The 14,777-nt window shown below is 37.1% G+C and overlaps 1 protein-coding gene across 12 annotated transcripts in view; it reads right to left on the bottom strand.

The window, feature by feature from the left end:
• The window catches only part of AKAP9 (A-kinase anchoring protein 9), a 148,273-nt gene that overhangs the window by 34,992 nt on the left and 98,504 nt on the right, over positions 1-14,777 (bottom strand). For 6 of the 12 annotated variants that reach the window (XM_080663144.1, XM_080663139.1, XM_080663141.1 and 3 more), the window contains 7 exons: positions 12,559-12,721; positions 11,552-11,764; positions 10,290-10,328; positions 8,445-8,677; positions 7,326-7,445; positions 3,785-3,961; positions 3,022-3,126 (listed from right to left, as the gene is read on the bottom strand). In XM_080663144.1, coding sequence (XP_080519270.1) covers positions 3,022-3,126; positions 3,785-3,961; positions 7,326-7,445; positions 8,445-8,677; positions 10,290-10,328; positions 11,552-11,764; positions 12,559-12,721 — 1,050 coding nt within the window. The remainder of the gene's footprint in view (positions 1-3,021; positions 3,127-3,784; positions 3,962-7,325; positions 7,446-8,444; positions 8,678-10,289; positions 10,329-11,551; positions 11,765-12,558; positions 12,722-14,777) is intronic. The other 6 variants (XM_080663143.1, XM_080663148.1, XM_080663142.1 and 3 more) reach the window with 3 other exon arrangements.

Here is a 14,777-nt window from a genome sequence, read left to right as displayed (position 1 = left end):
CTTGTGTTATAGACAGCTGAAACTGAGGCATCACAATGGAGATTTCAACTCCCAAAAATGATCTCGAAGGAAATTCTTTCCTTTTATTCAGCCAGACTCCAGTTGCAGTCCCAGGTTGTCTTAATACTGAGTCTATAACAACCCTAAAGCACAAGAATATTATTAAGGTTTAAAAATAGAATGGTAGCTATTTGTTTTAATCTTGTTTACTTTAGCTACCAAAGGATATATCTAAATAGTTGCTGAACTTCTATTGGATTACATTAATTTACTCCATTTGTGTTTTCTTTTTAAGTGATTTTATCTTTTTTAAAAAATGTATATGTTTCCTTAGTTAATAGTAGATTCCTTGAAATCCAGTGCTTGTTTTACAATTGGACAGTGGTGGTCTATATTTAGTAAGAGCTCAATAAATGTTGAATGACAGTCTTTAATATATACCAACAAGGCCAAACACGGCCCACTGCTTTTGCAGTAGAGCATTACAGAGCTCCAGAATCAGAGAAGTAAACTGGAGGAATTCTTGCTCAACCACTTACTATGTGACCATGAGCAAGTTAACCTCTCTCTCTCTCTCTCTTTTTCTTTATTAAGGTATTACATATGTGTCCTTATCCCCTTCATTGCCCCCTTACCCGCCACCCCCCACTCATGCCCTCACCCGCCTCGTGTCTGTGTCCATTGGTTAGGCTTATATGCATGCATACAAGTCCTTTGGTTGATCTCGCCCCTTACCCCCACTCTCCCCTACCTCCCCTCTGCGGTTTGAGAAGCATCGATCAGACCGTCAAAGTTAACCTCTCTTAAGACTCAGGTAAAATAAGAGATGACAATAGAGCCTATCCTCAGAGAGACACTAGAGTTAATAACATAGGACATTTGAAGTACTTATACTTTCTAGCACAGACCTAACAAAGTTAACTATTATTATTTACTAGATTCGTGCACTGGTGGGGGGGGCGTGGCCTGCAGGGACTGGCTCACTGCGGGAGCGCTGCTCATGCCAGTCAGCCAAGCGGCGCTCCCACCGTGGGAGCGCACTGACCACCAGGGGGCAGCTCCTGTGTTGAGCGTCTACCCCTGGTGGTCAGTGCGCATCATAGCCACTGGTCGACCGGTTGTTCCGCCGGTTGGTCGCTGGGCTTTTATATATACAGATTATTGCCATCTGTAAGCTAGATTTCATTAGCTCTAAAGGGAGCTAAAACCTTTGAAGTAATCTTATTCCTAAAGAAATCCTAATTCTCTCTACATTATTCCCCTTCTCTTATACTGAAACTCCTATCTTTTAAAGTTTTCTTCTCTTTCTATTCATTCTGCTTTCTAAACATAATAGTAACTTTAAACAAAATTTAGGCTGTGAGAGTAGCCTAAAGGTATTTCAAATATAATGACACATAGACATCTAATGTTTATTCTCCATCAGATATCTGAAAATATTTGCCTAGTGCAGGACAGAATACTTAAGTTGTTTTCACTGAAGATATGTTTTAATTTTACTCTCCTGTCTTTCAGCCTCCAGTTACAGCTGAGTGCATTCTGACACTGTATTTGTCACTGTTATAAAGACTAGCAGACCAGGGCCAGCTGTCGGGTTAGCTCTTGCCCTGACCAGTTTGTTCAGTAGATAGAGCATTGGCCTGCGGACTGAAGGGTCCCAGGTTCAATTCTGGTCAGGGGCACATGCCCGGGTTGGGGGCTTGGTCCCCAGTGGGGGGGCATGTGGGAGGCAGCCGATCAATGTTCTCTCATCATTGATGTTTCTATCTCTCCCTCTCCCTTCCTCTCTGAAATCAATAAAAAAAAAAAGTCACCTCATTAAGGTAACAAAAGGCACATTTATTACAAAAAAAACAAACCCACAAAAAACACACACAACCTTTTAGATCATCATTAGTATTATGTATCAATGAGAAAACAATCCTGCTCATAGAAATGATTATTCCTATTAGTCATTTATATAGATGGCTTTTTTTCAACTCTAAACTACACATTCTCTGAGCTGTAGTTTTAGCTGATGTCTAAATCATTCTTATATTTTTCAAAGCACTTATTTACATTTATATACTGTTTAAGTTCAATAAATATTTGTTCAAATATAATGTCCTGAGAAAATTATATGGAGATAAAAATGTAATTTAAAAAATTAAACATTTTAAATGATATAATATAGCTAGACAATGTAGAGTACAATATATTTTAGAAAAAGTAATAGTAGACAAAGGTTTAAATAAGTTATAATTTAATTAGGAATTGGGAATTACTACTGTTTTAAAAGTGGATTTTTTTTGGGGGGGGAAGTAGAAAAACATAACTTTATATAATTACTTTATTATTAATCTTTTGTTTTAAGAATATGTTTAGTATATTCTAAAACAGCACTATACTCTCCCAGGTCAATACAACTTAAAGGAAAAAACCCACAGCAAAGTAACAATAATTCAAAGCCCATGGTAAGGTCAGCAGAAAAGAAAGTTACTGCCTTTGCCTTAACACTACTCTGTAACTCTACTCTCATCTTCCTTCAATGTATATCTAACCAAATTGGCCTCCTTTTTGTCCTCTAAACTTCTTGCTGCATCTTTTACACTTGCTGTCCCCTCTACCGGAATACTCTTCCTTCCTCACACCAGTGATCTGTTTAAATGTTTATGGTCTTCAAATCAACAGGCAATGAGCTAAGAAACAGTCTAAATTTTGGTGTTACACCAAATATTCCACTCTGTTTAAATGATATTTTCAGGGGACTTGTTCATAATAATTCAAAGCACAACTGTCATTAAAAATAAACTATTGCTCGGCTGGTGTGGCCCAGTGGTTGAGCATCAACCTATGAACCAGGAGGTCACAGTTCAATTCCCAGTCAGGGCACATGCCTGGGTTGTGGGGTCGATCCCCATTGTGGGGCAGCCGATCAATGATTCTCTCTCATCACTGATGTTTCTATCTCTTTCCCCCTTTCCCTTCTTCTCTGAAATCAATAAAAACATGTTTTAAAAAAATAATAAGTAAACTCTTTACCTCTTTTTCCTTTCTGTCTATGGCGTCTCTCTCAGCCTGCAATTGTACTTCTAGGGACAATTCTGCTTTAGCTTCTACAGCTCCAAATTGTTTTCGGTCCTCTACCTTTAAATATATAAGAATTTTCTCAAATTTCCAGACATTAAATCTTGATTATCCTTTTTAATTGGAGAAGTAGCAATTCTATTTCTCCCAATTAGAAGTAGATAATCTACATTAGTGAATAATAAAAAAGTTACAGGTGTTAAGTCTTGAATGCATTTTATACAAACTCTCACAGAAATGTTTGACACTCTTAAAATTCATTCCTCAGATAAAATGAAGTCTGTCCCTCACCTGCCCCCTCCCACGTTTCCTTACCCTGCTCTTGTTTTTTCCATTCATTTTTGATTTTTGCAGTATAATGGGAACAGATTTCATTACTTTCTAGTCTGGGGTAGAGCATCAGTCTAAACTGATGTCCACAGTTTGTTCACTTGGCTATTATTTTAGAATCACAACCTATTGATGGTTAAAGGGGTAATGAATTCTTCTGGTTTAACTAATCTTCCTTTCTCAGGACTAAGGCATGCAAGTTAACATATGGAAATAAAAATAAACAGAAATGTTTACAATTTCAATGAAGACATAAAGATATATACTTTATGCAATAACATCAAAAAGTCAATAGCAGTTTTTTACTTAAAAGAACTGATGTTCATGTAATTGGGAGTAACCTGCATTAAAATACTTGATAAAAAGCAACCCAAAGAAAATGTCCCACCTTTTGGAAAGGGTCTGTACTAACGAGTAAGGCTTGCTCCAGTTCTCTTACTCTGAACTCCAGTTTCTCAATTTCTTCATTCCGTTCTTGTATGTCCCTCTGAAGCTGCTCTTTAGAGAGCAAAAGCTCACTGCACTTGTCTGTTTTTTCTTTCAGATGATTGGTTAACTGTTCAACCTGGAAATATGTAATACACAAAAACTGTAAATTCAAAAAACTTCAGCAAGTTAATAGAACATCTATCCCCATTTCAGAAAGTATTTTTGGTTCTAGCTGGTTTGGCTCAGTGGATAGAGTGTTGGCCTGCAGACTGAAGAGTCCCAGGTTCAATTCCGGTCAAGGGCATATGCCCTGGTTGGGGACTCGATCCCCAGTGGGGGGTGTGCAGGAGGCAGCCAATCAATGATTCTTTCTCATCATTGATGTTTCTATATCTCTCTCCCTCTCCCTTCCTCTCTGATATCAATAAAAAATATATATATTTTTGAAAGTATTTTTGGATGCTATGTTTATTATTGTTATTTTTTTAATCCTCACCTGAGGATATTTTTTCCCCATTGATTTTTAGAGAGAATGTAAGGAAGAAGTGAGGAGGGGGGGAGAGGGGGAGAGAGAGAGAGAGAGAGAGAGAGACATTGATTCAATGACTGGTTGCCTCCCACACATGCCCTGACAAGGGGGCCAGGGATCAAACCTGCAACCAATTGACCTACCTGGCTAGGGCTATACTAGAAAAATTTTTTAAAATAAAATTTATTTTGGGCTCTGCCAGGTAGCTCAGTTGGTTGGAGTGTCATCCAGATACACCAAGGTTGCGAGTTCAATTCCTGGTTGGGGCACATGCAAGAATTAACTAATGAATGCAGTGAAACAACAAATTGATGTTTCTTTCCCTATCTCTCTTTCCCCTTCCCTCTCTCTCTAAAACAGAAAATTTTTAAAAATTATTTTCAGAAATAATAGTTAAATTTAAGTGTTCATTGTGTACCAGGAAATTTTGAGACATCTAAGAGGAAATGTAGACTGGGCAACTGATCATTCAAATCTGGGGTCAACTATTAGGGCTGGAGATACAAATGTGGAGTCATCTATATATATAAAAGCCTAAGTGACCAGTTGACTGGTTGACCAGCTGACTGGCCGGTAGCTATGACGCACACTGACCACCAGGGAGGAGACGCTCAACACAGGAGTGGAAACCACAGGCATGGAAACATGGAACAGACTGATGAATCTCAGAGGGAAGGGGGAGAGGAGAGGGCGGGAAGAGATTAACCAAAGATCTTATATGTATACTAGAGGCCCGGTGCACGAAATTCGTGCACAGGGGTGTGTGTCCCTCAGCCCAGCCTGCATCCTCTCCAATCTGGGACCCCTTGAGGGATGTCCAACTGCCTGTTTAGGCCCGATACCGGTAAGATAGGGCCTAAACGGGCAGTCGGACATCCCTCTCACAATCCAGGACTGCTGGCTCCCAACTGCTTGCCTGCCTGCCTTCCTGATTGCCCCTAACTGCTTCTGCCTGCCAGCCTGATCACCCCCTAACCACTCCCCTGCCAGCCTGATTGATGCCTAACTGCTCCCCTGCCAGCCTGATTGCCCCTAACTATCCTCCCCTGCAGGCCTGGTCACCCCTAACTGACCTCCCCTGCAGGCCTGGTCCCTCCCAACTGCCCTCCCCTGCTGGCCATCTTGTGGTGGCCATCTTGTGTCCACATGTGGGCAGCCATCTTTGACCACATGGGGGCAGCCATCTTGTGTGTTGGAGTGATGGTCAATTTGCACATTACTCTTTTATTAGATAGGACTAGAGGCCCGGTGCTAGTGGAGTCCCTTGGCCTGGTCTGCGGGGATTGGGCCAAAACCAGCTCGGTGTACAGATTCGTGCACCAGTGGGGTCCCTCGGCCTGGCCTGTGGGAATCAGGCCGAAACCAGCTCTCCGACACTCCCGAGGGGTCCCAGGCCAGGCCGAGGCATCCCACCAGTGCATGAATCTGTGTAATGGGCCTCTAGTTTATATATAACTGCCTTGGAAGAGAATATAAATAGGAAAGAAAAGGGGGCTCAAGACTAAGATTTAGGGTACTCCATCATTATTTTGGGTCAAAAAACAAAGACAAGAGAAAGAGACCTATGAAGTGAGTGTGTTACAGAAGCCCAAGAGAAGGAAATATTTCAGGAAGAAGGTTGTATGAATGCCTCTACATGGTCTAGAGCAGGGGTCCTCAAACTTTTTAAACAGGGGGCCAGTTCACTGTCCCTCAGACCGTTGGAGGGCCGAACTATAGTTTAAAAAAAAACTATCAACAAATTCCTATGTGCACTGCGGGCCCGGGACGAGTTGGCTGCTCAGCAGGACAGGCAGTGGCACCCGGCGGGCCAGATAAATGTCCTCGGTGGGCCGCATGTGGCCCGCGGGCCATAGTTTGAGGACGCCTGGTAGAGAAATGGTTACTGGACATAGCCATGAGGCTGTGGGTAACCTTCACAGAACAGTTTCAACAGAGTAGAGCAGAGGTAGGGAATGTCTGGCCAGAGTGCTGTATAGGCTCATGAAATCATCTGGTCTGGCCCTGCCAAGGCATTAGGGTTGAGTTAATTAAATGTTTGACCAAATGCAGGCTAATTTTTAAGTTGACAATTTTGTATGGCCCACGAATGATGTTATAAATATCCAACTGGCCCTTGGCAGAAAAAAGATCCCCTACCCCTGGAGTAGAGGATAATAAACTCCACTGAGACAGAGAGGTTAGACCAGGGGTGGGCAAACTTTTTGACTCGAGAGCCACAATGGGTTCTTAAACTGGACCGGAGGGCCGGAACAAAAGCATGGATGGAGTGTTTGTGTGAACTAATATAAATTCAAAGTAAAGGCGCAGAGGGGAGAGCAAGAGAACCGGATAGAACAGCCGGATCCGGCCTGCGGGCCGTAGTTTGCCCAAGGCTGGGTTAGACACTTCATTGGAGTGGATTGAGAAGAGAATGGGAGATGGGGAAGTAAAGAGTGAATGAATATAGGCAACTCTTTTGATCAGTTTTTTTGGGCACAGGGAATAAAAAATAAGTAGGAAAGTTTGTTTCACTGGGCAATACTAGATGATAAATATAAGTAGTAATGATTCCAAATGTCAATGCACACATTTTTAATCCTCATCTAAGGATATTTTTTCCATTGCTTTTCAGAAGGGAGCCGGGGGGAGAGAGAGAGAAACATCGATGTGAGAGAGACATATCCACTGGTTGCCTCCTGCATGTGCCCCAACTGGAGGTGGGGAGAGAACCCATAACCCAGGTTCATACATGCCCTTGAATAGGAATCGAAGCCGCGACTCTTTGGTGTCTGGGCCAATGCTAACTACACCAGCCAGGACTCAATACACATAATTTTTAGGGTTTTAAGAACTTTTTCATGTCAAAGTAATATTTACTTTGAAGATTTACGTACAACAGAAAGAATTCCTTTTAAGTTTTTCAAAATATGTGCCTTATTTTACAATATATAAATTATTTTAAGGTAGACAATAACAGTAAAGTTCTTACCTCTCTAGTTTGATGTTCACTGATAGGCTGGAATCGAGGTACAACCTTAAGTTGCTGTTCTAATTTCTGTATTTCCTGTTGGAATACATCTCTCTCATGTTCTCTATCAATGGCTTGCTCCTGAATTTTAATAACAGTAATTGAAGAAACAGTATTTATTGCAGTTATTATTTTCCTCACATACCCTTTGGTTATAGGTACAGTTTTGTTTGAAGACAAACAACTGATGACCACAAAATACTCCAAACCAAAAGATAACATTTTTGTATGGTATGGAGCCTACGTGGGCTCTTCAACAAAAATTGAAGCACTTAGAAAATAAAATAAAATAAAATAAAATAAAATAAAATAAAATAAAATAAAATAAAATAAAATAACATAAAAAAAATTGAAGCACTTAAATATTATTTGAAGCACTTTTCTTTTTATTTGAGTAATGTTAAATACAAAATAAAATAAAGATATTCTCCTTAAAATGAATTTACTTTTTTGGAACAAAGGATGTATTCCACTGTTAATTATTAAACAAAATAAATAGAAGAAATTGTTTAGTAAATCAATTTATTTCATCCTAATCTAGGTTTTACACTTAAAATCATATAATGTGTAAGGATCTGATTCTCTGATATGTGAAGTGAACTTCAGGCTTAAATGAAACCGCAAAGAAGAATATCCATGCAAAATTAGAGATGCGACATCTTTTTTAAAGAGATTAATGACAACTGTTCCAGTCCCTTGTCTCCAAGGGAACACATGTCACCAGTATGTATATCTTTTGTGGGTGTGACAATGGGGCCAATTGGCTCTTAGGATGACCCTCTCCTGCTTTGGCAGTTGGTTAAAGGAAAGACTAGGATAAATTTCTTAACTATGAATGTGGAAAGGCTAACTGGCAGGGCTTCTTTATAATTTGCCTGAATTGCTTTTAATTCTGATTGCTGATTCTAACAATTATTAGAATTTTTAATTGGAAGAGTACTTTTTAATTAATTGGTAAAGACACATATAGAAGAAAATACAGAATTCATGAGTCTCTTCATAATTTAAAATTCACAACCTAGAATAGCAGCAGGTAGCATTCCACTGAGAAAAATCAATATTTAAGTTGAGGATACTTACATCTAAAAATTTTCTTGTTTTTTCCAACTGCTTTTCCAGTGCTTGGTTCTGTTGTCTTAAATCCATTAATTCAGCATTTTTTTCTTGTTCCAGCTCTACAAACCTACTGACTTGTTCCTCAACATCCATTTCTAGAGCTTTCACTTGTTTTTGAAGGTCATCACATACTTTTTCAGCTTGACATTGTACTTCTAGTTTTTCCTTCATTAGTTTTTCTGTCTCCTGTAATAATTCTGTTTATAAATGCAAAAAATATACTATGTTAAATCTCAGTGGCATTATAATAGTGAAATCACCCATTAACTATGTTTAAATTTTACCTTCAGGACACAAAGATCAGTTTTATTTCAAATACATGTAGAAAAAGAAAATATTCCTATGAAAATATCAAAATAACATTCCTATATTAGTAAGCAATAAAATTATACAGAATTAACAAAAAGAATGTCCTGTCACTGAAAACAGTATTTTTGTGAAAGCAGCACAGCAAATGACACCCCCCCCCCCCAAAAAAAATCCACTTTTACTACGAGGAAAAGAACAAACTCTAATTACATTCGAGTATAGAAATAACTCACCTCAGGCAAAAATCAATTCATTCTAAAACCATAAAGTCACTTTTATATGCATACACAATACACATGAAGATCAAATACTGCAAATCTTTAACCAAGGCAAGTAAAAGTTAGAGAAAAAGAAATACAACTGCAATCAGAATTTTGTGTTAGTCTTAATCCTTATTAGATCCATATTCCTGAGTGAGTCTTGCACTCTCATATATATGTGTATCAAGGGAAAACTGATAAGTAGGAAAGGCAGTGTGGTGTAGTGCTTATAGTTCTGCCACTTATCTCCTATGTGACACTTAACATGATGCCCTTCGTTTTCCTTATATATAAACTGGGAACAGTAACAGTACTGATCTCTAAGAGTTACTGTGGGATCAAATGAGTTAATACATGTAAAGAATAGTGCCTAGGGTATGGTAGGCACTATATAACTGTTAGCTATTATTAATATTAATCATACAATAATGAAGTATTTTTAGCCAAGCAAAACAATTCTCTAACAAAGAAAATGGAAGAAACAAAACTCTAGAGCAGGGGTGGGTAAACTTTTTGACTCGAGGGCCACAATGGGTTCTTAAACTGGACCGGAGGGCCGGAACAAAAGCATGGATGGAGTGTTTGTGTGAACTAATATAAATTCAAAGTAAAGGAGTGGAGGGGAGAGCAAGAGAACCCTCCGCTCTTTTGGCTCCGCGGGCCGCATAGAACAGCCGAATGGGCCGGATCCGGCCCGCGGGCCATAGTTTGCCCACGGCTGCCTAGAGTCTTTATACCAACTGGTCTGCCAACACACTACTCAGGACTAGGAATCTAGAAAACAGCTTGCTTTTTAAAACAATACTGATTTAGATGTTAATATAAAAGTAAATCAACCAGAAAGTCTCTTTATGAAATTCATTGATTCTGTTGATGCCATCATCTTACATACTTCTTGATTTAGAAATAGCATTTTGAAAAGCCATAGGCTGTAAGAGTTTAATATATTTGTTAAAGAAAAAATGTTTAATAAGCCAACATTTAAGAAAAATCAAATGGTCTTAAGCTCTGTGGAAAACAGATATAATAAGATGATGGTCACTGTGAATCTTAGCTGTTAATTTCAAATATAAATATGTATTTTTATTGTAAGAAAAGGTTTTGTTAAAGAGAAAAATTAGTATGAAACACAACAGCAAAATTAGAGATATGCTAGTTGGTTGAAAGTCCAAGTGTCACCCAATTTTTGGAGTTGTAAGTTTAACACCCAAAGATTGGCCATGCAATTGTGTAAACACACCTGATCCAGGTGCTGCATCGATTGCAGCATCTACTAGTCCTATGAGAATAGAAAAACAAAAAACAAAAGACAAAACAAAAAAAAACACACACACAGAAAATATAATTTACATGGCTTCTATTTTCTAAAATAGGATAATATTCACACACAAAGAATTAAAAGTAAAAGGTAAAACCATTGAATATTAATGGTAACATTTTGAGACATGTCAGTGTTTCTTAATTTTATATATATGAGCCATATACTTTCCATATTAAAAAATTCCCACTATAGCCTTGGCCGCTGTTGCTAAATGGTTAGAGCACTGGCCTGTGTACCAAAGGGTCTCTGGTTCTATTCCCAGTCAAGGGCATGTACCTGGGTTGCAGGTTTGATCCCTGGCCCCACTTGGGGAGTGCATGGGAGGCAACCAATTGATGGGTCTCTCTCACGTTGATGTTTCTCTCTCCCTCCCTCCCTTCCTCCCTCCCGCCCTCCCTCCCTCCTAAAAAATCATGAAAAAAAATTATTGGGTGAAGATTAACAACAACAAATCCAACCCTAAACCTGTGTTGAACAAATTTGAGCAACCAAAAACAAATTACATATATTACAAAAATGTATGTTGTATTTCTCAACTAGTAAAACTACACACAATTTCAACAGCTTGTGAAATATAAAAGTGAGAGGATATGATAAAAAGGATTTAAAGTTCCATTGTTACAAAGACTGACATTTATGTTTTTACTGTTAAACACACTTTATTTCAAGATGTTACCTACTTTCTCACTGAAGAAAAGATAAAGTTCATATATTCTTCGAACTACTACTTAGATTAAACTAGATGTCAATCTGTTTTTAAAGCCACTGACCTTTTCAAGCTATCCTCTTGTAGGCCAAAATCCACCCCCACCTGCTCACTACTAATACCACATCAGTGCTCTTCGTTACTTAATCCAAGTATACATTTTTGCTGCCTTTCTGCTATTAAAGGAAATGAATCTCACTGAATTTAAAAAATATCCTGCCTCATTATGTACAGCTTTCTCTTAAAGCAGAGGTTTAAAGAAAACTGAATTATCTTTTCCTGTTAAAACTTGCCAAAGGAAAAAGAAAATAAAATTGATCCCACATATTTGGCCAGTAAGACATTTACCAATAAGGTAGATTTTCTTTTAATTTTTTGATCTCTATATAAAGTATGTGAATAATGGCACTGAAAGGGGGGAAAAGCCACCTTGAACTTTAAAGGAATGTTTCATACAAAGTCTAAGAATACATACGCTGTTCGACTGGGCCTGCCTCTGCTTTCATAGCCTCCTTCTGTCTGCACAGCAATTCTCTTTCTTCCTGGATTTGCTGTTGCTCTGCTTCCAATTCTTGTAACCTGCTGCTTGCACATAACAACTCCTGCTCCAGTCCATCTATGATATCCGCTTTTTCCTGAATTTGCCTTTCATAAAGCGTTTTTTCCTCTGCATAGCCATCAATGACACCTATAAGATAAAATTAACAGGAAATGGGATTATTACTTATTTCAAATTGTACCAGTAGGTTTTATATAAATAAAAGGGGTGTACTGCTTGCAAAACTAAATCAAGCTATTAAGTCTTGAGTGAATTTGCTGCTGCTGATAGCAACTATAGTATGTTCAATGCAGCTTTTTTCTTGTTAACGATTATACCTAAATATGAAATTCCTCTGAACTTTCTACGCTAATGTATCACATCATGTGGGTTTAACTTACTTTATTAAACACATATAAATAGATAGGTTCCTGGAAACCTATATATGAATCAGATGCTTATGAACTGAAACACATTTTAAATTTACTAGAGAAAGTTGATATTTAAGTGATTCTACAAGGCCAACACCCAGCACAGCAGGGTGCAATATAAACAGCCTGGGGCTTACAGGCTTAAAGTCTGGTATCACCATTTAATGGTGAGTGACCCTGAAAAATCATTAATATCTTAGCTTCAGTTTCCTCATCTTTAAATTACAAGAGTTGTCTTAGGATGGCGGGATTATGGTAACAACCTACCAGCACCCATTTCTGTATTTTCTAAAAATTTTTATACTTTCTATAATTCTATTACGTACTTTTTGTAATTAAAATATATATAGTTTTAAAAACTGTTTGAAGTAATTTGAAGACAAATTACATCTACTTTTTAATGGTCACTCTAAATTAGAGTAGATGACTGGTTTCCAAACCTGGCTTGCATCAAAATCTCTATATTTAGACTAGAAATTTCCCACCCTCAGTTGCCAATGGCAAGTTGCTCACCTTCAGCCTTACTGAGCTCCACAGCCAGCTGCTCTCTGGCCCTGGACTCCTCATGGAGGCGCTCTCGCAGTTCTTCTTGGCACTTAAGGGACTCTGTCGCTTCTCGTTTCTGTCTAAATGACTCACGCATCAACTCTGTCTGTGTAACTCTTGCATGTTCGAGCTAAACGAGGAGGGAAAGTATACATGAAGGAAAACAACTAGTGCTGGTAATACCAATGTCATTCCCATTAAAGCTTTAAAAAAGAGGTTTTAAATAAGAATAAAGGCATACAATACTTGTTGAACTGTAGTCATTTAATATTTTTTGTACATGCTAACATTAGTAGGTGGGATAAACAAGTAGATTAGCTGTGTCCAACTTTCCATAAAAGATGTATTCTAGTTTAACAGAAAATTGCTTCTTTTGTAAATAAACCACTTTATATCACAACATCTGTATTCTATTGCATAAAGATACATAAAAAGTAAGTAAGACATAGGTTCTTTTTGTATTTGCTAAATAATTTTATGTAACTATGTGTTCTATGATAAACTTTATTTCTTTTATATTTACATTTATTTATTAATTGTGACTCCTACTGCATACTGTGAGAAACTAATAATATATGATTAAATACAATGATATCAATGAACAAAATCACAGTGGCAAAACAAAATGAAATTACATTATAAATCATGTTTGTTTGTTTTTTAAAAATATATTTTATTACTTTTTTACAGAGAGGAAGGGAGGGGGATAGAGAGTTAGAAACATCGATTCAGCTGCCTCCTGCACACTCCCTACTGGGGATGTGCCCGAAATCAAGGTACATGCCCTTGACCGGAATCGAACCTGGGACCCTTGAGTCTGCAGGCTGACGCTCTATCCACTGAGCCAAACCAGTTAGGGCTATAACTCATGTTTTAACTAAAAAGCCTTATGTTTCTATCCATTTGTGAAACAAGATTCTATATGGTTATTCTGTTTCTTTTCAAAACCTTAGAACACAGAGGCATTATCCACAAACACAGTTCCCTTAAAATGCTGTCACTGGCACACAATGACTACATGCCAAAAAATTTTTTAAGATGACAAGATAACGCTCAAGTATTGTACAGACTCAAGGCCAAAGCTCTCAAAAAAAACTAGCCAAAAAAAAAAAAAAGGTATCACCGTTACCAGATGCATGAAATTACAGAAAAGCACTAGTCTCTGACTTAGTTTTCTGGGCTGCTGACTGCTAATCTATTCTTATTGAAACAACTACATGGGGAAAAAATTGAGCTCAAATTGAATACTTAGTTCTAGATGATTAACACTATTAAATTTTTTTAAAGCAATGACCACATACATTAGTAACAGGTTCACAACAATGTCATAAGAATTTGCAAATTTATATATAAAGTACTAAGTATATTAAAAACATTACCATGTCTTAAGCTTAAGATATGAATCAAATGTAGTGGTTTCTGATTTATAGTCAGGTATCAATAATGTATTATAAAATTATAATATTTAAGAATATTTTTATTTTTAAAGACATCTACCTGGTCTTCACATCTGAGTGGTATTTGCCATAGCAAATAGATTTTAGAGTTACTCTTGTCACTCTAAATCAATTTCTAAAATATCTTGTTTGCAATCATTCAATTTAAGACTCATAATGAAAAATAAGCATATATTTTAAATCAAATATTTCCTAAAATATATATAATATGTTGCTACCTCAACAAAGATAAAATTATATATTTTTACTTTAGACTGATAATTTTCCTTTAAATGTGGATAACTAATATGCATTTTTATTAATATTAATTATTATAAAGAAACATAGTCATAAAGTATGAATTAATTTTTATATAACTACTCTCCCTGAATTTACAGCCACAGCGAATATTTTAAAAATATATAAATTATTTCTACATGTACATATGTTTTTCTGAAAATATTAACTGTTTTCCTGGTAAATACATGAAATCACTAAAAGAATTCAAAGCTCTAACTAAAAAGAATATGAGTCTTTTTCCTTTTTCAAATTTACTGTACAAATGCAACAGAATTTGCAACAAAATACTTTTAGATAAGAAATTAAGTAAGTCTTTGCTTCTATATTCTACTTCTTGACAGGATCTAAGCCAGCCTTAAAGTGCACTTAACTGTTTGCCATAATACCACAAGAAATAACAAAAATGTTGGAAAAATCAAATACAGTAAATTTGGCCAACAAATTTCATTA

This window comes from Plecotus auritus (assembly GCF_963455305.1).
Source record: "Plecotus auritus genome assembly, chromosome: 4".
In the NCBI taxonomy this organism is placed as follows: domain Eukaryota; kingdom Metazoa; phylum Chordata; class Mammalia; order Chiroptera; family Vespertilionidae; genus Plecotus; species Plecotus auritus.
Note: the sequence above shows the minus strand (reverse complement) of the source record. Positions and strands in the feature narration are given on the sequence as shown.